This window comes from Nipponia nippon, unplaced genomic scaffold (genome assembly GCF_047370975.1).
Source record: "Nipponia nippon isolate SJK-2023a ecotype South Korea unplaced genomic scaffold, ASM4737097v1 scaffold_5, whole genome shotgun sequence".
In the NCBI taxonomy this organism is placed as follows: domain Eukaryota; kingdom Metazoa; phylum Chordata; class Aves; order Pelecaniformes; family Threskiornithidae; genus Nipponia; species Nipponia nippon.
In genome coordinates this window covers 41,493,411-41,520,107 of record NW_028262369.1, presented here as the reverse complement: position 1 = coordinate 41,520,107, position 26,697 = coordinate 41,493,411, and the positions used below count along the sequence as shown (strand labels likewise).

Here is a 26,697-nt window from a genome sequence, read left to right as displayed (position 1 = left end):
CTCTGTGCTAGGCAGAATTCACCACAAGATGTCTCATGTCTCACTTCCATATTTTTCACATCGGTAGGGAGCAATCCAGCTACGTCTGGTGAGTGCAATGCGAATGCCGTGGTTTAGGTGCTTCTGGGGAGTGTGTTAAGAACACGTAACAACAGACTGGATGTGGATTCCAGGCATGAGGAGTGTGTTCTTCAAGGGCCGATTAAAAATAAATGCACGGAGACTAACATCACTGGTGATGAATGAAATTCTCCAGAAAGAGGAGGAAAATGAACAGTTAAAGCCAAAGTACAACACTAGAAGAATGATTACACGTTATAAAACAGGGCAATCAAATCTCATTTGTTATTTCTAACAGCCTTTACTAAGTAAGCCAAGTGGAATCTTTAAAGCTAGGGTGTCCCTTTAAAGACTGTTTCCCGCCCATATAACATTTTGGGGTGGGGTGGGGGAGTACCTTTAAGTGAGTTTTTATCTTTTGCTCTCTTGGCTTTGGGAATCCAGACCAGAGCCTGCACATGGGTGAATCTGTGCAAGCACTGGGCACGGCTGAAACGTTGGACACAGTCGTCTATTCTTAAGTGTATGTATTTTTAAGTGGAGCTCTTTTGTGTTCATGTGCGTGTGATTTCTCCCAGCACTGGAGCAGACTCTTCTCTTACTCTGGGATGTTACCTGGGCGAGGACAGCTTCGTGTCCAGCTACCTATTTTCTTTATAGCCGTTAAACGCTAATTGCTTTAATAGCCATCCATATGCGAAAGAGTATGTGTTTCCACTTTGAGGCCTTTACCACTCCGGCAGATAGCGGCGGTCCGTTTGCCCGCCCGGCCGCGTCCGAGCTGCGGCTGCCGGCGGCTCCGGGCGGGGCGGGGCGGGGCGGGGCGGGGCGGCGGGCAGCGGCGGGAGCCGCCCGGCTGAGCGCGGCCCTCATACAGGTGTGTGTGGCGGCTCCGCGGGGGCCCGCCGGACCCCGCCCCGCGGGAGGCGGGGGGAAGGCGGGGAGGGTCCGCTCGCCAGTGGCGGCGGCGGGGCCGTGCCGCGGGAGCCGTCCCGCGGCCGGGGAACTTTCGGATTGGCTTTCGCCGCCGGTGGGGAGCCTCCCCCCGCCGCCCGGGCCGGGGTCCGGCGCGGCGGCTGCTGCTCCGCGGGCGGGGCGGGGCGGGGCGAAGCCGCCCCCTCTCGCCGCCGGGCTCCGCCCGCCCGCCCGCCGAACGAGCCGGCGCCTGGGCTGGAGCCGGTGCCGGTGCCGGTGCCGGAGCGGCGGGCCGGCCCCTGCCCTGCCCTGCCCTGCCCAGCCCAGCCCAGCCCAGCCCAGCCCACCGCCGAGCCGCCTCCGCCCGCGGTGGATGCCGCCGGGGAGCGGGCGGAGCGCGCCGCCGGGGAGGGGGGCTGCCGCGGCCGCCGGAGCCCACGTAGATGCGAGTGCCCTCTCTGCTCACCAGCATGCTTTACTTCCAGATGGTGATCATGGCAGGGACCGTGATGCTGGCTTATTATTTCGAGTACACCGACACCTTCACGGTCAACGTGCAAGGCTTCTTCTGCTACGAGGGCGCGTACCGAAAGCCATACCCGGGCCCGGAGGACCGCAGCGCCGTGCCCCCGGTGCTCCTCTACTCGCTGACGGCAGGCGTGCCCGTGCTGGTGGTAAGCTGGCAACTTGTTGGGCTGGACCGGGCCGGGCCGCGGGCCCCGGCCGGAGCGGCGCCGCCGGCGGGGCGGCTCTGGGGTGGGCCCTGCGGGGGGGGACCCTCCGTGCTCCCGGCGCTGCGGGGCTGCGGCCCGGTCCCGCGGGCCTCGGCGGGCAGCGCTGCCCGGCCGGCCCCGGCCCCTGCCCCGGCCCCGGCCCCACCGCTGCCCAGCCCGCGCCTCTGGAGTTTATTTTTAGCCCCGATTTATGTAACTGCCTGTGCCTCTATTGCCAGCCCCGTTCTGCTCCTTTTGGTAAAAATAATCTCTTATTTTTTGAGACGTGTGTCGGTTGCAGGTAGATGGGCAACCTGAGTGAAAGCTGCTTGTTTGCAACCACTTGCTAATAATTTCACTCAGTACTAATTAGAAAACCCCTCTGTGAGTTTATTTTTTTTGAAAGTAAACTGGTATCTGCAAGGAACAGGGAGCAGTTCTGCTTGATTTAGTTGTCTCCATATGTGACAGTTACTGATGTGTGTGCAAACTAAACCTGTGTGTCTCTAATTGAATATGATCTTCTGTCAGTCAGGTTTAAATAGGTGTATCTAAAATGAGATTTATTTCATTGATTTTCTTTGGGTTTTGGGGAAAAGAGCTAAGAGGGAAAAGCAGTGAGATGTCTTCCCTTCAAGTTGCTGAATGTACTGTTTGTTGTCAGATAACAAGGGCATTAGCATCATTTAATAATCCCTGACCATACTGTGCAGCAAAGACTGAGAGGGAATGAGATGCAAGTGTTTAACCATCGGGGATGGATTATATATAAAACTCACTGGGTGCATGCACAGTTACACATACAGAAACTCCTTGTGAAGAGTTTATTTTAATCAGCTGTAAGCATTAGAATAAAAAAATATACAATAAGAGGCCTTTTAAGATAGTAACTATTAGTTTCACAGATTAATTCCTTTTCAGGAAAATATAAAAAATATGAGAAGAGAAAGCTTCATCGAGATGATACTATGGTAATCCCAGACACAATTCCCTTCTGCATTGTAGCACCATGAGGTCTCAGATGGTATCCAACATAAAGCCTCATGGTCAAGCTCAGGCTTAGTATTTGAGACTTTGTTCTTTTTTCCTAGGGATTGAACTACATCATTTGGCAAAACATGTTATGTAGCCATTTAGTTTCATTTTCCTTTTTATTTTAACATCAATTAGTTGACCATTTTATTTACCTGTTTGTTTGCTCTTTTGAACCCCCAAATGCCATTGAGATTTTAAAGGGTCTTTTTTTGTTGATGGTGTTTCTGTTGTTTGCATGTGATGTTTGTTTTGCTTTTAATTCTATTTCTTTTGTTTGGCTCGGGAAGTTATAAAGATTATGTCAGATATTCATGATGAGCATCTCTCTTTCCTAATATGTGTCAGCAAAATGGATTGGTAGTTTCCATTCATTTCCTGGGTGCTAGATGATTACGTCAGAGAAATCACCATGACATTTTGGGTTGGCAGTCTTGTAATTAGCCTTGCTAAAACTAATAATAGAATTTAATGATATTTGACTGTGCTTCCTCTCCCAGTCACCAGTCTCTCAGGCAAATGACATGCATTGGGAGGTCAGGGCATGGAAAACCACATTGCAGGTGCCTGTGTGCTGCACTTTTTTTTTTTTTTTTATGTTATTTTATTAAATGGAGAACTCAGCCCCTGGGAATCTCATGACTTCAACAGTGTTAAGTCTAATCATTAGCATTATTAAATAAGGGCAATGTTTTTCAGGCTTCAGACAGAATTCTGTTCTGATTCTCCATGGGCAATCCTCCTGGACTTTGTGTTTCCACAGGATACCTCTTGCTCATATCTTCAGGATATGGACATTGCCTTTGCTTGTTCTTTGCATTGAAAGAAGTGGTGAAGGTAGCATTTCTTCACCAAAGCAACTTGAATGCTTTTAGCAGTAGGTGAACTTCCTTCCCAAGATTGCAGACATGAATTAGATTTTCTTCTATTTCATTTGTTTCTAGTCTGTGACAGTTTGAACATAGATGTTCTGTGTATTTTTTGTTTTTTCGATAAATGAAATACGAAAGTGAACCATGTAACAAAACCATATTTCTGCCTGCAAAGATACAAGTGTAGACCAGTGAAGGAAATGGATTTCTATCAATGTAGTTGTACTTTTTTTTTCCCAAATCACTATTGTCGTGGAAAGTAGTTTATTAAATACTGTGATTTGTGAGAGTTTTAAAAAAAAATGCCCTTTTTTTTTTAATTTTTCTTTCTGTTAGTTTGTTGTGTGAGGTTAATGCTGTTTCTGGTGTTTTGAGATAGAGCAACAAAGAGTCTTTACCTTGGTGTTCAGGGTGACTGTTTTTTTTTTTTTTTGAGGGATGAGGCTTGTTGAATTGGAGCCATAGAGTGCTTCAAGGTAACCCAGATTCTCTTAACATGACTCAATCAATGACTCCATTGCACTGAGTTTTAATGAAGTTGCTCTAAAATCAGAGAATAAATGAGTTTTTTCCAGTGACTTTCTTCTTTCCACATGCCTGCTATTAAAAAAACCTGAAAAAATAAAGTACCAGTAGCTGGATCTGTCTTGATGAGCATCTCATCAGCAATGGGTCTCTTGCTGTGGTGAGGCTGTCACATGACTGCTCATCCAAAACTCCTGTGCCACACCAGAGCTGCAGTAGCAGACTTGAGTGTCAAGCCACACGGTAGAGCTGAGTGTCTGGTCACAGGGCAGCAGCACGCATTTGCTGAGACATAAATAATGAGGTGGGTCATTTGACAAGGATGTACCTGTGAGCACTAAGTTAATCCCAGAAACGTTCAGGTTGGTCTTTAAAATGCTGCTTCCTGCTAATGCGTTCCTGCAGCCCTGGTGCGGCATTGCCGCCACGCTTCCATTCCTGAGTCTGTCTGCTTCCCCATCCTGTCTGTCCCTGTGCCATCCAAGGACAGATGCAGCTGGCTGTCAGGTCGTAGGTCCTCAGGAGTCTGATCTGGGAAATGGAGTCCTGGGGCAGAAGCAGAGACTGCTTGCTCTGCTGTAATGCTTGGCTTGCAGGTGCTCTGGTATGGGAAAGGGAAACTGACTGAAGGAAAGGGATTTTGTACTCTGCACTTAGGACTTACTGGGTTTGTATCTCTACAGTCTTTTGTCAATTATTTACAAAGTATTAACCAAGTATTTGGTCAGCCCTGAAGTGGTCAGACAGGTGGACTATATGATCACTGTAGGTCCCTTCCAACTGAACTATTCTATTCCACAATATCTTCTAGGTCATGTAGGAGCTAGTAAGAAGTCAAATTCTTGTGCTATTCACTTCAACAGTAACCATTTTTTTTGTCTGGTAATAGACATATCTGTTTGAAGTCCCTGCAACTTCAGAGTTGCCCAGGGAAACTGTGGATGCCCCCTCCCTGGAAGTGTTCAAGGCCAGGCTGGATGGGGCTTTGGGCAACTGGTCTAGTGGAAGGTGTCTCTGCCCATGGCAGGGGGGTGGGAACCAGATGATCTTTAAGGTCCCTTCCGACCCAAACCATTCTGTGATTCATAGGTGTAAGAGCAACTGTAGGAAACCTGTAGAGGAATCTAGCAGCTGTTCTGTAGGATAAGAAGAGCTTCTTCCTTTCCCTTTTTCTAGTTGGTTTCCCAGCTTTTATGCAGATTCCATGAAATGAAGCAGGATACATTACAACATTGGTTTTCCGTGTTCTATGGATTATCTCTAAAGGGTGTATGCACTGTTTCTTATCTGTTAAATTTGTAGTTTATGGGTTCTTCCCCTGGAGAATTTTGAGGGCCCGAATGTTTGTGTTTGTCCGTTGTTGTTGTTGTTGTTGTTTTTGTTTTGTTTTTTTTTAAAAAAAAGGCCGAAAACAACTGCAGCTTAACATACAACAAAATACATGCTCCATGCTATGGAGCTATTATTTGTGGAAGGTCTAAGTCATACCTTTAGGCACAGGTAAAGTAATGCCTTGAGTGAGTAGATGTGTTCGCGTAAGGAGCATTAGGCAGACTAATAGTAAAATGTTCTACAAAATGTAGATGAGGTTGAAATTGCAATCCGAAGAATGTAAAAGCCCTAAGTATGAGATTCTGTGATGGAAGACTGAGATGCCCACAGAGGCAGTGCCCCTGTGGGCTCCCTTCCACCCATTTGTCTCTGTGACTCGGGGTGGAAAGAGTACTGCTGGCTCTGCGCTCCTGTCCTTTTACTGTCCGTAGCACTAATATCCAGAAATCTGTGGTATACTGAGGAATTCTCACTATACTTTTTTTAAAATTTTTATCTTTAAGTCAAATGTGAAGGTGACAAGAAATACGCTCTTGATTAGAGTCTATTCGAATATGTAATAAGCATAAAAGTGCTAGTTGAGAGCTCAGTGCTATTTAAGCCATTTCCCAAAGTGCCAGTTCTTGCTCAGTGGGCTGGTTGCTTTTTTAGACTTGTTATGACAGATGTAGCTTGGGAAATACACGTCAGTCTAATCCTTTAGCTTCCAGTAGAAATGATTTGTAGAGCTGTGAGGCTAGTTTCTCATGTTTTCAGAATCTATAGAGTGATCAGTTCTGCATTATTTCTTTCTGGTAGATCTTAATAATTTTGACCTCTCTAAAATACTCTTAACTGCACTCAAGGATTCTTTTAATGAGTCCAAATGCTAATATGGATTACTTAAAATGTCAAAACTGTTTAAGCAATAATTGGTGTAAAACTTAATATATTGGACCTAAGATGTACGCTGACTGATGTATAAAAGCCAGGAGGAGATAATGACACACTTTCATTAAGATGTGTAAACAGTTTTACTATGCAAATGTTGTTTGCTTTTATTTCCAAGTAACAAGCGGATGATTACAGTACTTATTCATAAAATATACACTGTTCTATTTGCCTAGATGAATTGCTAGCATATTCCTATTTTATCTGAAAACCAATTAAAGACTGATTTGTTTTAGGATAATCCTCTTAATATCATCACTGAAACAATATCTGCCATTCAGACATGAAGTATTGTATTCTATTTTTTTGAGTAGACTGGATGAATCTTTAAATTGGCACATCCCAAACAAGATATGGATGTAAAGAATCAGGCATCCTGCCTTCAGCTTAGCTTTAGTCAGTCACTTTCTTCTTTGTGATCATTTGAGGAAGGAGTTTTGAAATCTGGCAAAAAAGACTGTGAAGCGAGAGATGCGACATCACTGTGTATTGAATTTACTGTACCCTGATGCTTTAAGAAAAACCAAGATCATTCTGTGAATAATGAGAAAGAGAAGTTACCTTTTGAAGGATCAGCACAGATTTCATAAGTCTTTCTTCTTCAGTGTCTTTGCTGATCTTTTAATAGTTCCAGGGCTGAACAGCTCAAGAGTAGCTGAAGGATATGCAGAGACCTGAAGGAGATGCACTGCTTGTTTCCAGCACATGAATCTAGCTGATGTGATTGGGCATGCTCCTATCTCACCCTTCCTTTTTGAACCTGCTAGTCCCTGTTTTCCTTCTGGCACCTGTGATTCCGTGTGCTGTGGCATCAGGGACTGATCCGATTTCATCAGGTTGAGTTTTCAAAATGCTCTTGTCAGAGCAGCTTTTAGTTAACCTGTAGTTCACTGAAACTATTCTACTCTGATGTAACTTAGTGCTGTACATGAAAAAGGGTGCTGGATTGTGATCCATTTCTGGAACAGCAAAATATTCTGTTATCTGTTTTTTATAACTTAAGGAAAAACACAATTTAGAATTAAAGTTCTGAAAAAGAAATATTTCTGGAAATGTCCTCTGAATTTGCTGTGCCAGGAATCTGTAAATTTACCTCATACCTGAGAACTCTAGCTGCTTTTCATTCATACCTCAGTCAGAAAAAAGCACTGCCTTCACAAATGTTTCTTCTATCTATTTTAGGCTGATTATTTTTCTACTTCATGGCTGGTACCAAGTCGCTTTAGCTTCTATGGACATTTTGATACTATTGGAAAAAACTAAAGCACAGGAGCAGACTTTTCTCCTGCTCTGCCACTCGGAGTAGAAGTGGCCTATATGCATCCTGAAGGAGACTAAGCCTTTGCCAGAAAGAAATCAAGGAAACTTGATAAATAATGCAAGGATGCACAGTTGCCAGCAGCTCTGTGTTACAGGGCAAAAAATTCTAAGAATATGTAGTGAGGTATTCAAGTGTTCATTTTTAGGTATATCTTCTAGAGCAAGTTAGAGAAATCACCCAGCAAAGTGTTTAGTCTGTCCTGGTGCTCTTTTTCGGGAGCAGTAGATTTTTAGAGTACCTTTTTGCTAGGTAGGTAGCTGCAATATTTGAACATCTCCCAGTGCTGTTTTGAAATGACAGTGGTAATGCAACAAAAGATTAGAATTGTACATCCAGACTTGTATGAGTTGGGTAGACTAAACATAGCCTCTGGAATCAGATGGAAATGGTTTTACTTGTATGAGAAACCCTCTTTAGCTTCTTGATATATGACCTATTTCAATAATCCTGGAATATCTTTGATTAGCTAAAGCTTATTTATGTTTCCTTTTCTTGCTGGCACATTTGACAGCTGTTAAGACTTCACCTGAAGAAGGAATTGCCAGAATACTTTGTTTACTCTGCGATCATGTTGTTCTTGAAGGGCCCATTTGGTCTCTGTCTCCATAGTTCTGTTTCAACCTGTGTGCGCAGCTGCAACTTCTTTTCTTTTGATAGTTTTCTTCTTCCATTCTTACACGTGGGGCGGGGGACAGCAGAGTGAAGAAGAGACGCGTAAAACTTGCTGCTTTTTTTTAATGTGCAAATGCTGGGGTCTTCAGAAAACCACTTTTTTTGGAAGGAATGCCTGCAGGAGACTTTAAAGCTAAGGGACAATTTATGTCATGCTCTTCCTTTGTGAAGGGATAATTGCATTGCAACTTTACTTAAGAATAAAAAATAAATCACGCTGTTAAGGTCTGCAGTAACTTTGTGTACCAGATGTCAGTATTGGCCTGTTGGGACACATAGCAAGACAAATACATGGTTTGATAGTCTGATGCTGGTTTTATCCCAGCATAAAACCGCTAATCCAACAGAGCTGTAACCAGGAGAAACAATAAAAGATTCAGAACCATTGTGGGTTTTCTTGGGAATTCTTCTTTATCTATCTGTCTTCCTTTTGTGCTGTGATGGCTTACTTGAGCCTGCAGAAGTTATGTTTGTACTTCCAATTGAATGTATAATTTCTGCTGTGCTTGCTGTGCATGCTATTTACAAACACTAACCATATCGAGGCCATATGCTTCATCCCTTGATGGGCTCTCTGGAAGTAAAGTGGCAAGCAGATGTGAACAAGGCAGACAGGGTTCTGTTTGCAACAGCTGAATGCCTGCTTGTCCTATAAACGATGCACTTATGTTTAAGTGAGAAATTGTTAATCCAACTAATCCTGTGCGATTAGGGAATTTGTATGTGTTGTTTGTAATCTAAAATAGTAGGCTTGATGTAATAATCAGTTTCTCAACCGAACAATTCTAGCTCATTGTACATCATGCAGGATTGAGGAGATGGGTGTCCATATGATACATAATAAATGACAGCCAAAGTAGAATTGTAAGTAGCTGTAACTGTGTTTTTCAGCCTGAAAAGCAGCGTGATGTTTTAAAAAGCTTTACAAAGCTCTTGCAGCATTTCTCAGATACATAGAAGTGAGTGATGGCCCAGCTTTCGTCATAAATGGTTCTTATTCAGCTGAGGCGTGGTGTCTCACAGATTGCAAATAAAAAGCCTAGCTGAGGTGGATATACCACATCTCCAGCACTCAGAAGACATGTACATGTGACATGCTGTTTTAATGAGGACTATCCATTGTAAACATGCTAGTCCGTAATATTCCTGCATAGTACAATGAACATGGTATTGGCGAGGGACTAGGAAAGCAAAAGTTACAGCACTTGCTATCTCTGATCAGCAGCCTGGCCTTGCTAAGATCACTTCTATTCACCTGCAGGTGGGAATATATTTATTTTCAATGTAAAGCACTAAGAAATCTGCAGTAGAAAAATCACTGTATATATTAAGATTTCTTTTTTTTATCTACTATTAATCTAATAGGTTGTTCGGTACCACTTCAAGATTGACTCTTAATGCTGGATGCCATTTCTTGGGGTACGAGGCACCATAAAAAAACCCTCTGGTTATGCTGGGTGAAAACTCAGTAGGCTGTGGATTCCCCTTCTGCTTACCATTCTGGACAACACACACTGTTACCTGTAATTTTGCATGTGTTATATAAATGTATCATAATTATCCATTGTATAATCATAATACATTATATATTGTATGAAAATTTCATAGAATGGTTTGGGTTGGAAGGGATCTTAAAGATCATCTGGTTCCAACCCCCTTGCCATGGGCAGAGCCATCTTCCACTAGACCGGGTTGCTCAAAACCCCATCCAACTTGGCCTTGAACACTTCCAGGGAGGGGGCATCCACAGCTTCTCTGGGCAACCTGTTCCAATGCCTCACCACCCTCATGGTGAAGAGCTTCTTCCTTATATCCAATCTAAATCTACGCTCTTTCAGTTTAAAGCCATTGCCCCTTGTCCTATCACTACATGCCCTTGTAAAGAGTCCCTCTCCAGCTTTCTTGCAGGCCCCCTTCAGGTACTGTAGGCTGCTATAAGGCTGCTATATTTCATTAACCTTGTATACTTATTAATATACAACCAATTGTAAATGCAGCATAGCTATATTTTAAGGGCTTTCTTCTTTACAAATAGTATTTTTCCTTCTCTGCAGCTATTACTTCTTGCCTGTCACCCATGTAGGGTTAAGGAGTATGTATGAAGGCATTCACTCGTAAACCAGAGTTTTTTGTTTTGTAAATTAAAAAAAAAAAAAGCTATCAAGAGCAGAAGTCAGCCCAACAATATCCAGCTGTTCTGATTCTTTTTACTTTCTCTACATAACATTTTGAAACACCTGTTGTTTTAGGCTGGTAGGTTTCATGCTGTGTCTAAAAGAGATCTGAGTCATACTTCTTTTTTTTTTTTTTGTCATTCAAACTGTGAATAATAATGTGAGGACTTTCTTCTGTCAATTTGTAGTTTGCCTCTTTATAAATCAAGTTTTAAATATTAGACTCAGTAAGCAGAACTCGGCTTCCCTGTATAGTTATTTTGGGTAGTAATAGGGATTTCTGTGACCTGTCCATAGCAATTTAGGGCTCAGACATGACTGAATTAATTCTACTTAAAGATTTGTTAATCACAGGTCAGCTGAGCTGCAGTAACCAACCATGTGCAGCTTGCAGCCTGTGGGGAGCACGAGGTGAAGTACTGGAGCTTGACCTGCTTTAATTAAGACTTAGGCCAATGCATGTTACCTTTTTGGATTTTACGGAGTGGGTGCACAGACTGTCCATAACATGGCTCTGCTGACAAGTGGAGACCTCGTATGGTAAAGCTGCTCCTGGCTGATGTCTGAAGTCTGACCTCCCCATTTGCAGAAGTGCATGGCTCTGTGCATAAGTTCATCTGTGTGCAGAACAATAGGCGGACGTGCCTGAGTTTCAGTGCATACTTAATAGTAGTTTGATCGTACTGACGTAGATCGAGCTTGGTGTCCAGAGCTTCTTCACTGCTCAGTTGCTGCCTCTCCTGTGCCTATGCGGGCCGTCCTTGGACCTGTTGGGGTGTATCTGGGCTCTGCCATGAGGCCAGGCTTGAGGCTGCTGCCATCGTGCATTCAAACTGCGCAGACATGAGCGTGAGCATCCAAGAGGCCTGAGGGAGGAATGAGGAGCTTGTGCTGCATTGTACTGTAGGCCACAAGCATGCTCATGTGAATGGTGATGAGGATGGTCCGGCTGTGAGGATGGTCCTCTTTGCCAAGTGCTCATGCTTGACTGAAATCAGCGCTTCAGTCAGTCACAGGGACTTTTTCCAGAGCGTTTAGCAAAGGCAGATGAGATTTGTAGGCAGGCTGACCTTGGAGTATGTAAGTAGTTCGCAGACATCTGCAGCTGGCAGAATGAACGTACGGAGCTGGGCTGTGAGCGTCTGTCGGGCTTTGCCTTGCAGGATGTACATTTAGCCTTTACTGCCTAGCTGTCAAGTGTTAATTGTGAAACTAGGCTTCTCTGTAAAGCACTAGGAGAATTGTGCATGAAAAGAATTATACAAGAGCTAGGTATGTACTAATTGTTAATTCACTGTCTTGGTATTGGTGGGATTTAATCATATGCTTCAGTGCTACTTGAAATAGCAAGGCTTTCCTGAGATGGAATAGTGTATGTGAATGAGTATGATGCTGATAGAATCTTTTCATTGAACCACATTCATTTTAAGAGTCAGTATTGCAGTTTTACTCTAATATTTCTTATGTTTATGAATTGATTGTGATTGTTGTGTGATTAGAAGTCGAAGGAAATAATAAAGCAGAGACTATTTCTTTAAAAAAACTCAATATATTTACATATATGAGTGTGTATGCACAATGTGCTGCCAGAAAATCATCATGTTTACGTGGTTGATTTGTATCCATAGTTTAGCACATGTGTTTTTAACCTTGAATGCCAATGGCAAAAAAAGTAGTGCCTGAAAGAATTAGTTCACCGCACCAGAATACCTAAAAAGGTTCTTGCATCACTGCATGTGTGAAAGCACCTTTCAACACAGCATGCTTTGAACTTCTTTTTCTAGTAATAATTTAAGTTGCTCAAATAATGAGGCTACATCCAACACCGATTAAAAACACAATATATGTTCATACATTTAAATAACAATTATGTATTTTATCTAATACCCCGTTACTGTCTTCACAGAGAAGACCAAATGCCAGCTCTTACAAAGTGTGCCTTGAAGACAGGCAATGTCAAAGCTTCACAAGATCTAAGATTTTTAAGTAGACTCATTCATCCTTAAAACACTTCTCTTGCCACTTGAGCTTTTTTGAAGATAGTCGATAAAGCCAGCAACATGTTTACTATTATTTTAAAGTTCTATGCAAAGGAGGTGATCCTTGTAAGGTAAGCCATTATGCCCTGTTTTATGAGTGGAAGGAGATACAGTCACATACTGAAGAAGAGTAGCTGGGCTTACTTTGGCCTATAGACTTCCCAATTAGTTTTCAGAATACCGTTGCATGCCTAAAAGAGCTGTTTTTATACTCTGCTGTCTTCACAGCAAAGTATACAATCTCCCCTCTGTCTTCTAGGCATTTCCTGTACTAGGAATTTTCTGCTAAAATTTCCCACTCTTGCTGCTCCTGTTTCAGCTCATTGGCTGCTGTGCTAATGAGGGCACTTGGGACTTCCTCTTAATTCAAGCACTGCATTGTGTAAACTCCTAAACAGGGTCAGACAACATAGTGTTGCCAGCTGCACATCTGCAGCCATCTGGATTTGTGGCAGGAGCAGTAAAATAGACATTGTGTGGCAGAGTTGAAAGAGTGACAAGAGGGGTGCAGATCATATTTGCAGAAAACCATAAAGTAAATGCCCCATATTTGATCGATGGGATATACAGAATCATTATTGAAACGGTCTTTCTACGTGTAGACGTATCAAATAAAGACAAATGGGATATGCTACTGCTATGCAATGTTCTGTGAAAAAGCTTGCTGGCTAATTCACTACCATTGCATTGTTAAGAGAAGAGGTAAGTAATTATTAAAACTTCTGATGCTCATAAACAGTTCTCTGCTCCCACTTCTATGCCTTCATTAAGATTCTGTTTCTAATAAACACTACTTCAATATATTAATTTATTAGAATAACGTTCTTGAGAAATAATTGCACGCTGTGAAATTGTAGCTTTCAGGGGTGAGGAAAGAGAGGCGGGTGAATGGTCACACATTGTTTTGTATCTGTATCTTTGTTTGGGGCGTGCCTGGAAGAGGGACTTCTGATCTCCTTTTCTTTCCAATCCTTTCTCTCTGACCAGCGTCTCTAGTGATCTCACTGACCAGCATCTCTAGTGACCGTGCCAGGAATAACATCCTGGGTCGGCCTGAAGTCAGCGAAGCTTCAGAAGTTAACTTCGGTAGAGCCACGGTTTCATTCGCTTTGACCGGCACTGAAGTGTCAATACAAGTTGCAGTCTCTGCTTTTCTTTGAGAGGTTTTATTTGGTCATTTGTTTCCTGGCTTTCAGAGAACTATAAATGTGGATTAATACTGTCAGCGTTTGTTACCCCGTAGTTTTACTGCAGGTTTTATGCTGAATGTACGTGCTACGCGCAAGTAACCCTGATGTGAGACAGCTCAGAATAAAGTCATAGTTCTGGATCAGATGCTTGCCATGCAATGGCTTTTAAAGTGTTTTTAACTCATTTTTAATGACACCTGGATCCTTTGCAGTAATGCTGACAACATGAAGACTATAAAGTGTTATATAAGAATGACTTCAAGGTAATACGCGCAGGAGTGGGCATTACAGTTCGGGACTTTTCTTTCTGATTTATCTGACCTGTTAAACCTCTTTCCTAAATATTTAGTACTACTCCCCTGTAAAATTGGCTTGCCTTCCTGGTTTTGTTTTATTATCTTCTTGGGCTGGCATACATAGCTAAGAGCCATTTCCCCACTGTGACTGAAGTATTGCTCTTAATCTGGAGTGCCATAGGTTTTCACGACTAATCCAACCCCTGTTGAATTTAGTGGGGATGTTACCTTTGATTTCAACTGGAAAAAGATAATGACCTTAATGTATTTGGTGAGTTGGCAATTATACTGTAGCCTAAGATAATTGTAAAGGAAGAGATGCTTATACAGAGGCCATTATAATAGGAATGGAGCTAGTTATGTGCTTTCGAAGAAAGCTATTTTATTTTGAAGGTAATTTTTAATAAAAAGGTGTAGAATTGTTTTATTGAGCTGTCTACTTAAATTTATCATTATGAATCAAATACTAATTGACAGTATCAAACATAAGTAAAAAACAATTACATGTATATGTTTTGCAGACACACATATTTTGTCACAAAAATCCAAAAAACCAATTTTTGTGGAATCTTACAGCTATTAATCATATGTGCAGCCTGTTTTTCTCATAGTTATATTAAAACACAGGGTGCTTATACTAGTACAGTGTTTGGTCCTCCAGCTTCGGTTCTTTGAGGACGATGGCATTTCAGTGAAAGTGGCTTTCCTTGAACTGATCTCAGGATTTATGTATCTGCAAAATGTGGCTGGCCTTGAGTAGCAGTGAGATAGAAGTAAGACAGTGTGAAAAGCAAGAAATTCAGATATTCTCCTTCCTCTGAGCCTCTGAGAACAGTTGGCTCCAGTCATATACTGACACTAAAACCACTGCTTTGTGACCAGAATCTTTAAGCGATGCCTTTTATGTGATGAGTTTTTATTCAAACAGGGATGAAAGACCGTTTATGTTGAATTTTGCAATTGAGTGTTCATCCTGGGTAGAAGAGTGCAGTTGTGTAGATCACCTAAGATTTAAAGCGTAAAGTAACATCGCTGTTGGAAATGATCGTTGGTATGGGTATCATAAGCATTGGTATTGTGCTCATCAGGGAATAACGTTATCTACGTGCACAGAAGGGTTAAGAAACCAATTTCCCTGAACAGAGAACAAAGTACTGTTTTCTTGGACACACAAGAAACAAAGGGGTTTACCAAGACCGGGCCATAAGGAACCGCAGTCTTTCACACGTATCACTTGAAGTCCAATAGAAGACTTCCTTGATGCAGCTGTGTGCAGATCTGATCGTGCTGTATGGAATTCATCTTCTAATAGGGAAGCTAAATGGTAGGGCTTTGAACATTTTGTTTTTCCTTTGCAAATATTATGGTATTTTAAAGGTTGAAGCTAAACACCTGAAAAAAGAAAAATTTTGACGTAAAGTTTTTTTTCAAAATCCCTAATGAAATAATTATATGTAACAACAACCTTTTTCAAGTATCACTCAGAGATCAGGAGACTAAAATTAGTTGATCTCTGGTCATATTACAACCCGTCTTCCTAACAAGGTGTGTTTGTAGACTGAAGTGTGGAGCTTGGAAACTTTGGATAACGGCATCCTCGTTTTTGTAAAAAGAAAATGGCAACAACTTAAAACCTGTATGAATTCCGTATTATAAGAACCTTATCTGGAATATTTCAGCCTGAAGTAATTTTACCTTTTGAAATGTGAATTGATGCTTTTAGAAGGCAGTTTTGAATTAATTCTTTTCTCTTCCCCTCACCATTTTCAGATCAAAATGACTAGTTTTTTTAGATGGTGAGAATTTTCTCTAGCTTAATATTTTTTTCTAGCTTCTGGGTGTTATTTTTTAAAATCAGAAAAGCTCTGTGCAAGGGCCAGAATTCTCACCAAAGCCTGTTATCTACTACCTCTTGGAATGTGTTCACCAAGAATATTTGTCTCGGTATTGTGAAACTGAGCCAGCAGTTAGATAGTTTTGGAGCCAGGTGCCAGACACTTATCTGGCTCCCAGACTGCCATGTTAGCATTACTGAGCTTGTTTTCCTAGTGTCCTGGCCATTTCTAATCCCCTGGAGAGCTGCAGTGCAGAGCAGCTGAATGCTTTTCATCTCCCAGCGATAGAAGAGGTTTCGTAGACATGAGCAGGGGATGTAATGCCAAGCGCAGTGGGTAAAGTGGGCTGAATGTGGAGCAGATGTTCCCGTCAAGGCGGAGCCCGGCAGGGCCGGCGCAGCCTGTGGGGCTGCTTGCTCGCCCCTCTGCTTCCGTTGCAGAGCATCAAACGCAGGACCTGCCGTCATGTGCCAGGGCTCGCCCTCTGGCCCTCTGTGGTGATGGCACAAGGCCCTTCTCTTAGGTACGCTCAGAATAGTGGGGTCCTGGTAACTGTTTCTCAAAATGGTCTTCTACGTAACCAATCTTTGCTCTGGCATTGTGTGCTTCCAGCCCTGGTGACAGTGTGCTGCTGAGCAGAGGCTTTGCCTGTTGGATAATGTAGGCATGCTCTAGAGGAGACACCATTTGCATACATGATCAATTACTCAGGGGGAAAAAACAGAAAAAGGGGGGGGGGAGGAAGCTTTTAGAGACACTGTACTTAAAAATATTTCATTTTTTTTCTGTCATATGGTAGAGTAATGAATGAAGATAATTCAGAGAATGATGAAGTTGTCCATGTCTCTCTAATTATGTGCTCATGGGGTTCACTTGAAGCTCCCTGGTTATAAATGCTTGGTTATTATGTGCTTCTTGCTTTCAAATGGCAATAAAGGCTTCATGAAGTGAGCAACCTTTACCATTGTTACGTACTGACCATGTGTACAATGTATTACAAATAGCAGTAAAGAATATTGGTCCCTATCAAAACTAACATTAGTGTTTAGTAACATGTAGCCATACTCTGCACTACAGAGAAATAAGTAAAGCAGATAATATTTGACTGTTAGATATATAATCTTATATAGCTATTTTTCTTTTGTAAATGGCCATGACCAAATATATACCAAGAACTCTATTAAGATTTTGATATTTTTCTCAAAAATGGAGAGTACATATTTTTAAAACAAAACTTACTGGAAAAAAAAGCTGGGTATTTTTTTCCACATCTTCCTCTAGAAAAGCAATTTTCTTTTCACATCTTTTCTCTAGACCTTCAGAAGCTCCTATGCAGTATGGTCCTATATCTCCATGCTGAATGCAAGGCAAGATATTTTGTATTTTCTCAATAGCAGACAGATTTATCTAGGATTTATTTTTTCATTTTCCTCAAAACTACTGGTCATTTTTTACTATAGAAAATGAACTTCTGTGAAAATCAACCAGGGCATTTGCTGTCAGTTTAAGCAAGCAAGAAGCAATGAGAACAAGAAAAACAACAAAGAAAATGGCCTCAAGGGAAAGCTCTGCATAATGAACTTGAAATTGCTACTGCTGGAAATACTGTTGCTGCTTTTCCTGCCAGGGCTGTCACCTCACACAGCAATTTTAGCTTAAAGCAGACAGTGGAGCTTACCTACAGCATCACTACAGACCGAGGTTTATGCTGCTAGGTTTTCCAAACTCTAGAGACCACTGTGCTCTGTGGTATGTTGATGGCATTTTTCAAGGGGAAATAGGCCAGAAATAGCCCATGGTCTTGCTAAAAGTTAAGAAGAAAAGATAAAGAACACGAACAACAAAGCCTATGGAAGCCATATTTTTAAAAGAAATCTACTCCACACGTTTTAAGTGGGAATGCATAAGTGAAATGAATGGGGAGGCCATGCAACTTAAATGATAACAATTTGACTAGAGATACAGAGATCATCCCCGAGATGTTTAGCTCCAGTTCCCAGCTTCCCTTCTTGCCTGATAAGGAAATATGAGAAAATTCACTCTAGAGAGAAAAGCAGAGCTGTGGACTGCCCGAGATGCTCATTCCCCAAAGGTACAATCCTTTGCCATGTTATTTCTTGAAGATGGTCTCACAGAAGCCGTGATTAGGGTTCAAGTCATGCCTAAATGAGGGAAATACAATGAATGAAAAGAAGTCAGAGGAGAAATTACAGTGCACAGTATTGTCAACTGTTTTGTTTTTTTTTTTTTTTTTTTTAACTTGAGAAGTTCAGAACATGGATAAATATTTAGTGGTCTTTTTAATGCAATAACTGCTTTTCAGTGTTACTCATCTATCTGAGTGGTTGCTGTAGCTACAGCATAACCCTGAGAATTGGCAGAGAGGGAATCGTGTATTCTACCACGTTCCCTGGCCCATATGAAATATTTCATGAACGTTTGTATACCCTAAAGTAGGTGTTAGCTGGAAAGATCTATGAATGTGTATACAGGAATTTCTTTTCTAATCCCAAATAGAGATTATCAACCTTAAATTTCAGGATTTATCCCGTTTAAATGTATTAATATACCCTCAGATATCTTGTCATCTAAATGAATGTTTAATTCTTACTTGAATCCTGGGTTTTTATAGGAAGTTACGTCATGTATGAGAAGGTAGTCCATAAAATAAAGCTCATTAGTATTTCAGAAGTGCAGATTTAAGGTCATTTATTTATATAGGTGCTGGCTGTTGTAAACCATATGTGACACTAGGAGAAGTTTGTTTATGGAGTCAGTTTGCTGGAAAATCAACAAGGTCAGAGCTGCTCTAGCTCTAGTATTTGGAATGAGTCAGGTTTGACATTTCAATTTGAAAAAGAGCTTGGAATTTAGAACCAAGTTAAGAATACACTGGATGGATGATTTTGGTAAGGACAAATTAGATTTCTAAATTGACATGCAGTGCTAAAACTAGGAACAGCTTGCCTGGATTCAGAAAAATGACTAATACAGAAAAAGAAATGAACTTACTTGGGAGGAAGGAGTCGGGGTAGGGAATGTGTGCTAAACGTTGTACATATCCCGTACAGAAAACGAGGAAAGGGACAAGCATTGGGTGGTTGGCAATAAATATATTCCTAGTACAAAACCACCATGAAAATCAATCAGCTAATAAATTAATCAGGAGCGAAGAAGTGAAACAAGAAGAAATATTAATTTTAGATCTCACCCCTCCCAAACTCTGTTCCTGGCTGTCGAATGGGTTGTCACATTGCAGACAGGATACAATTGCTATGGAGATGGTTATGAGAACTTTCCTGTAATTTAGATTTTTCTGGGTTAATATTTCTTTTCCATGCTTCCATAAAAAGAAAGGATTATCTAAATGCCGGTTATGAAGTATATATTAATATTAAATATCTTTATGTGAGGTGATTTTTGTATTGTTCCTATTACAGTTCATATTGTGAACCAGGACTAAGGGCCTTCCCTGTGGTTATGGAGGGAAGGTGTAGTAGAATAAGGACCTGATCACTGCCTGTCAGACCTTAGGCCGATGCCCGTCAGGTGATCATTCTTGTCTTGCTCTTTCCTGTAACAGTTATGTACACTGCATTTTTATCTAAGGACTGTGAAAATTATTTTCATATATGTTCTTTAGAATACTGCCTGCAAGCCTGCACTTTGTATTGTTAGTCTTCAGGGGAAAATTGTTCTTTTCCTTATGCTTTACATGCTGTAATTATATGCCAAAAGGATTTCTCAGACTTAGGGAAACGATGGCCTCTGCTTTTAAGACCTGTTAAAATATCTGTAAGCTAAGATTTTTAATATCTATCATTCTTCAGGAAATCTGTACAGTGCTCTAAAGTAGTATGATCCTGTTAGACAGAATAAGGTAAAAGATACTTCTAGTATCTTCACTTTCATTGCAAATTATATTTTTGTACCTGCACTTGTGTAGCTCTGCCCAAAAGTTTATGTTGTCAGAGCTTTCAGATTCTCCATTGCAATCTTTCACTGTCAGTTTTGGAATATTCCAAAAACTTTTTGCCCCAAGACTTAGCCAAGAAGTACACGAGTAATTCTATTATATTAAATGTTATTTGTTGACTGGTTGCAACTCACATATGCAGTGGAAGGGGTAATGGCGGTCCCTGTGCCAGAGGGAATACAGAAATTTTTCCTTCCCAGAATATACCAGGCATGCAAATTATGGTAAAGGGCAAGAGGGAGATTGCCCTCCCTTTCCTCTGCCCTGTAGAGCTGATTATTGCCAGTGGTGCCGGAGAGAAGACGGGGAAGAAATTGCACTGGGAAACAGGGTCTCTCCTGGGACTTACTGAGGTTGAAACAGATTTTCCTCCCATTTCTGAAACATCAATAGGCTGATTATTGAGATGAGCAGCACTTGTGCTGATGGGTGGAGGAAGGAGAAGAGCTTTAGCTGAGCTGCCAGTACAGAAAAATACAGAACCTGTATTTATTGCCGAATTCCAGAACGATTCTGTCAAAGTAAAGCCACAGAAGCACAGAGATTAATGCCTGTTGTGCTCAATGGCATATCCCACTCTGATTACTTCTGAGGGTAGAGCACTAGGCGTAGTATAGCAAAAGTTTTGTCTTTAGCCGAGTTCTGCATCGTTCTGACCCTTGCACCTGCGTACCCACTGTAAGAGTATCTTCGTTCAGCTAAGAACTTGAACACTGCTCCCTGCTATTCTTGGAGCAGAGGGTTTTCTTCATCCAGGTCACCATCAAAGACAGGACATGTAACAAGGAAAAATCGCTGCCAGTGGCAAGGACCTAGATGCAGCTGATGAAGACAGGTTGCTGGAAGCGAGGATCTCCTTTCCTATAACTGAATGAGCAGTTCTCCCATTTGCTAACCCCAGCTTCCCTACCAACCAAAAGAGAACCTGCATTCTTAGATCAGCGATTCAGAGACTCTGCTCAGAGCTGGAGAGCTGAGCTTGCTGGCACACTTTCTCTTTGTGTTCTTGCAAGAGGTTGAGCACTGTATATCACAGATGCTTCCCTTGTGCTGGAGTCTGCTTTTTCTTGGAGTTTGGAAATCTGCAAAAATTTTACTGAAATTTACTGGGTTTGGCAAAAAAAATCAGTAAAATGCAGAATCTGACTGTGTTCAGGTTGCCTAGTCCTTGATGTTTCATTATTCCAGAGGAAAGAAGGGAGCTACTATGACTCACAGTGAAAATCTTAGTGTTTCAGTTCTCACCTTTATGAATCATATTAAAACTGGTTTTTTGTTAGTTTGGTTTTTTGTGAGAGCTGTAGGGGTCATTGGGCTGAATTTTCCTTATCGTTGTCATAATTTTGATGACCTTGAATTCAAGGTTGAGTTACATTTCATATGTGTACCCATCATTTGTTAATTATAGATGAAGGAACTGTACTTCAGTATGCTGAAAATTTGTTTGCATCAAAGTAGAGAGAGGATACTTTTTAGTTCGGGTATTGAAATTTCTGTTTCATCTAAAAATCCCACTAGGATCTGAAGCCAGTCTAAAGTAATAGATGATGACTGTTTCTGTGACAAACTGAATTTTGCTTCTTACACGCTTGCCACCACAGTTATTTTTTGTTATTTGTGCCACATTATTTATATGAAGCACTCACCTCCTCTGTGTGTCACAATTTAGCCCAAAGTCATCTGTGTAGATCTACAAATAACTATGTAAGGTCCTTAATTGCATTTTTCCTGTTGACAACAAAGTGTGCTTATGAGCCATCGCCCATAGTTTGGGTTTTTTGTTGTTGTTTGGTTGGTTTGTTGTTTGGGTTTTTTTTGTTTTTGTTTTTTTAACCAGTGCTGTGTGTAAAACTGTTCAGACCTATTGTGATATATGAAAAGGTTTATAATTTCCTGTTAGGTCAAAGGTTTAGAAAAACCTAGGCAATGAATCAGATTTGATGGCATTATTTCTTGTATTTGTGTAGTATTAAGACTTCAGTTTGCTGGTCTTCATTCCTGTTTATCAAAGTGTGACGTACCTATCAATAAACTTTACTGCTTTCCATACAGAAGAGTGGAAGAGCCTTACCTTTAAGTCCCACAGTGAATCAAAGCTGGAATACAGTGCTCAGTATTTGACCCTTCTGCTCTACTCTTTTTGATCATACCTGTGCTACCTGTTGTAAATAGGTAAATACCTGTGTCATAGGTTTAGATAGATACACACTTAAGGCTTGGCTTTGGCTATTAAGTCTCAATACCATAGTTGTCATGAGTAAATTAAAGGTCATGTTTTGCTGTACTGGTAAAAACACATCTTAGAGGGGATATTTTACACTCAAAATCTATATTTTTCTTTTATTTATTTGTGATTTTTTTTTTTTTAATTTTTCACCAACCGTAATGTGAATGATCTATAGATGTGAGAACGTTATTTGGTGTAATGAATGTGAAACAGGACATGCTTAATGCTAAAATATCAGTGGTGACACTTTGTTCAAGCATGAGGAACAAAGCTAAAGACAGACTTGATAAACTTGGCTGGCAAAATATGAATCAAACCCTGTTAAGTATGTCCTGGCAAATGAATCCTCTGAAGTGAACAGGCGCTCTGTTGTGATTTTTTTTCTTCTTCTTTTTCTTCCCTTCCCCCCCCCAGTCCAAAATTTAGACCTCAACACTGTGAAGTGCTGAGTATCAGTGAAAGTCACGTGGGAACTGAAATGTTCAGCATCTTCAAGGATTAGGCCTTTACTTTGGTCCGCATCTTGTGCATTATGCAATCTGTTGTTCTTGAACTAATAGATTCCTTTCTCTTTCCCCTCATCCTGAAAACTAGGTTATGTTATGTTGATTCCAAGTTTATTCTTTTTTAATGCAAATAAAGAAAAGCAAGCTGTAAGGCATATTTCCCTCATAGAAGATTAACGTACAGAACTCAATTCACTTATGTTGTCTTTTGTGCTGGTTTGGTCTTGTTTCCTTAAGATGAGATAGCCATCTCTGTAATATTAGTATATTTTACTCATTGTAATCTGATCTGCCATTTCTCTCCCCTTTTTTCTCCTTCCCTAAGATTATCGTTGGAGAAACTGCAGTGTTTTGTCTACAGTTAGCTACAAAGGATTTTGAAAACCAAGAAAAAACAATATTAACTGGAGACTGTTGTTATATAAATCCACTGGTGCGCAGGACCATCAGATTCCTTGGTATGAGCAAAATTAATGCTTTCATTTTCTGAATGGTGAGAGTGATCAATTATGTCTTAATTTTGACCTGGGGAAAACATTCAGATAACCATACAACACTTGAGGTGTAGTCTTAACACAGGTGCAGTGAGTTGTTTCCTTTTGGGTAGCAAATGAAGCTTCTTGGAAGTTTGAATAAAAAAATAGTTGCAGAAACAGCAGTAAAAATTGGGACCACAAGGGGGAAAAACAACCAGCAGGCGAGGAGTGGGGTGAAGTGGAGAGAGGAGATATCCTTGTGCTCTATCTATAGTTGATAGTTTTCTTGTGGTTGCGCACACACATAGCAGCCAAAGTTGAAGACATCGGGATATAAATGTGTGTTTGAAGCCAGGCCTGGTTTAGGTACTTTCTTAGCCTGGAGACTGTGTTATAGTCTCTAGCAGAAAACTGTACAAAATCCATGTGGACTCCACTGAAGTCAGCTGTAACTCCCGCATTGACTTCAGCAGATACGGGATGTCATCCTTTCCACTTAGTTCATTGTAAATGTGTTTGGAGGGAGAGGTACCACCACTCAAAATGTCTGTTGAATATTTCCAGGTGGTGCTTTTTAATACGTGCAGGGATGCCATAGCAGGGTTCAATTCTGTTGTTTGATTCTTGCTCATGGTTGTATCAAGAGAAACAGCTGGAGGAACGAAGCCTTGGGCAGCTAATCCTCCTGTGGGCCCCAGTTGCAGGGGGAGGAAGGGGATGTGCAGCTGTGTCTGTATTTGCAGTGTTTGTGTAACAGCCGTGCTTGCCTTTCGAGAGTGCGATTGCTCTCTGTCACACTGGAGTGCTAGAAGTCCTGAAGGGTGAGACTGTCTTGCCATAGGTCCAGAGGAGGTGGGGAGTGATGATGAGGAGCCTCTCCCGCTCCAGTTGCTCTGTGTGTAATCAGTGCCCGCCTTTCCTTCCCACTTGGTGGGACCTCCTTGCTCACAAAAGCAAAAAAAAAAATTGGAAGGGAGGGAAGGGATGACCAATGGCCTCCGCACTGTTCTACCAGATGAGGCATCACTACCTGTTATGCTCACGCAAAGAGATGTGGCCGCCTGTGCTGGGGCAGTGCACACCCTCAGGGCTTGCTGAAAGGGCCCTTCTGTGCAGCGACTCAGCTAGGCACAGTTCGCTGCTCACCAGTGTCTAGCAGCTCAGGGGGAATTAACGTTAGTGTGACATTGCTAACCAGCCAGAATCCCAGAAATCATCCTCAGTCCTCTATCTTTGCTGAGAAAACAATCTGACCTTTAGAAACGCACATGCTTCTGTGGGATCGTGTCTACTGTGGTGTACATCCATTAACGTCCTCATGGTGCCTCATGAAGCTGGGAACTACCAGAACTCATGTTATATTCACAGTGAATTGAAGTATGGGAAAGGTAAGGTGATTTGCCCATGGAAATACAGGAGAAAATCTGTAGCTCAGGTGGAATTTGAATACACACCTGCTGGCTTTGCCTCCCTGTCAGGGTGCTGTGTTTGCATTTCCTTCCAGAGCTCATTTCCTGCCTCCAGAAGGTTAGAAAGGGACCTCAGAACAGCAGAAATCTGTTTCCTTTGAAGTAATCAGATACATGCATTTCCAGTCTAATGAACAGTACACGTGCTTAATGCTTTGCTGATATGTCTGATAAAAAAAACTCTTTAGCATAAGTAGCTCCTCAGATATATAGATCTTTAGCTCACTGTGTTGGTATTGCGATTAATATGCCATGCACAGAGATGTACCCAGTAGCAGGCAGATGAAGACAACTCGTGCATGGCAATATTGAATTATTCAGTACTTCAGCTTCTTTACAGCTGTAAGGGAAAGAAAATGTTTGTCCAGTATGTGCTACGACTTTTCAAGTTACTTCTCCATCAGGGCCTGACTTCCTTGGTTCTCAAGCAGATTTATAGGGTGAAGAATTTGCCTCTGTCACTTCTGTTTAGTGAACATGGGCAAAAGTTAGCTTACCAGCACAGCTAGATACCCCGAACAGTGGAGATTCATGGCTAGGGGGCCTAGGAAAGTGGGCTGCTTGCATAAGAGGTGAGCGTGCTCCTCCGAAGGTTGGAGAGAGATCGGGTGTGCGGGTACATTGCAGTGTTGCTGCTGTGGTTGTGTAGGAAAGTACTATCTCCAATGTGAGCCAGGATCTGTAGGGTACAATACACGTCAGGGTTTTTCATGTTATTAAATGGAAGGAGCTGGTATATTACTATGATAAATACTATAATGTGTTGCCCTGGAGTGAAATTATCAGGAAATTTAACTCTTTGTTTCCCTCTTTAGGAATTTACGCATTTGGACTCTTTGCTACGGACATCTTTGTAAATGCTGGACAAGTAGTAACAGGGAATCTTGCACCACATTTTCTTGCACTTTGTAAACCCAACTATACAGCACTTGGATGTAAACAGTATACACAGTTCATCAGTAGCGTACATGCCTGTACTGGAAATCCAGACCTTATCATGAAAGCCAGAAAGACATTCCCATCCAAAGAAGCAGCACTAAGCGTATATGCAGCTATGTATCTGGCTGTAAGTATATTGTACTATTTAATGTCACTGTATTTTTGAGAGCAAATGGCTCACGCTGTGAGGGGAGGAGGGAGGAATGGGGAGAAGACAAGACAACTATTGGCTGATTTTATGTGTGTAAACCTTCTATGAGTTACTCTGAGGCCTTTGAGAATTTGATTCATTGGACTCAATTCTGACAATTACAGTTGTAGTAGTTTTCTGAGCCTTGAAAGCTAAGGCAATGCTGAGAGAGGGCACGTTGTCCAAAAAGGGTTATAGATATAGGATAACCAGGTTCTTGGTTTACTTTTTGCCCATTTCCAGAGAATGTGGGAGGAGGCTTTGTTGAGAGGTAAAGAATAAGGGTAGGGATTGCCCTTGGTAGGTTCCTTTCCATGTTTTAACCCAGTACAGATTAGTAGAATTGCACACGGCTATATTCTTTGGTGGGGTGAAGCAGAAGAGTGGGCATATGTGTCTCATCTCTGCAGGTTTCCCAAGATCTGTGCATATCTTTAGGTACCAGAATTGGTATTTATAGGTACCTCAGTGCTCATGCAAAGTCAGTTTGGCTCTTATTCTGCAATGAAGTGGGCTGCAAGACAGTCCAGCCCTTCTTCCCTCTCTGATACGCAGAGTGATGAGCAGGGCTGGGATAAAAACTGGTGTTCACTGCCTGGCATCAGAGCCGTTCTAGAGGCTATTGAGAAGAGTGGGGAGGCAGGTGAGAGGCAGAGTGACTAATGAATCTCACTCAAGTAATTCTGTGCAGTATTCCCTGGCTTCGTTTGGAGTGCACATCGTTCTAGTCTTAAGCAGAAGCACATCTTGTTCTTAGTAAAGTTATCCCCAACCTATGGGAGTCTCCTACCTGACCTGCACTGGTAACTGCAGTCCTTCGTAGCCCTTTGGATGGGCCCAGGGCTGCCCTCATAGTGTCAGTGGGAAACTAGGCAAGTGTCTGTGCACCTCTGCGATCATTGCAGGAGTCATCCCTTAAATTCCCTCAGTATTTGAACACTGGCCTGCCTACACATACGTGTGTGTGTGTGTATGTATGTGTGCATATATACATGTATATATATGTGT

General features: G+C 41.7%; 1 protein-coding gene across 1 annotated transcript in view; it reads left to right on the top strand.

The window, feature by feature from the left end:
- The window catches only part of PLPPR5 (phospholipid phosphatase related 5), a 252,420-nt gene that overhangs the window by 163,076 nt on the left and 62,647 nt on the right, over positions 1 to 26,697 (top strand). Inside the window, exons 9-11 of the mRNA XM_087730605.1 lie at positions 1,461 to 1,649; positions 22,941 to 23,073; positions 25,376 to 25,626. Coding sequence (XP_087586731.1) covers positions 1,461 to 1,649; positions 22,941 to 23,073; positions 25,376 to 25,626 — 573 coding nt within the window. The remainder of the gene's footprint in view (positions 1 to 1,460; positions 1,650 to 22,940; positions 23,074 to 25,375; positions 25,627 to 26,697) is intronic.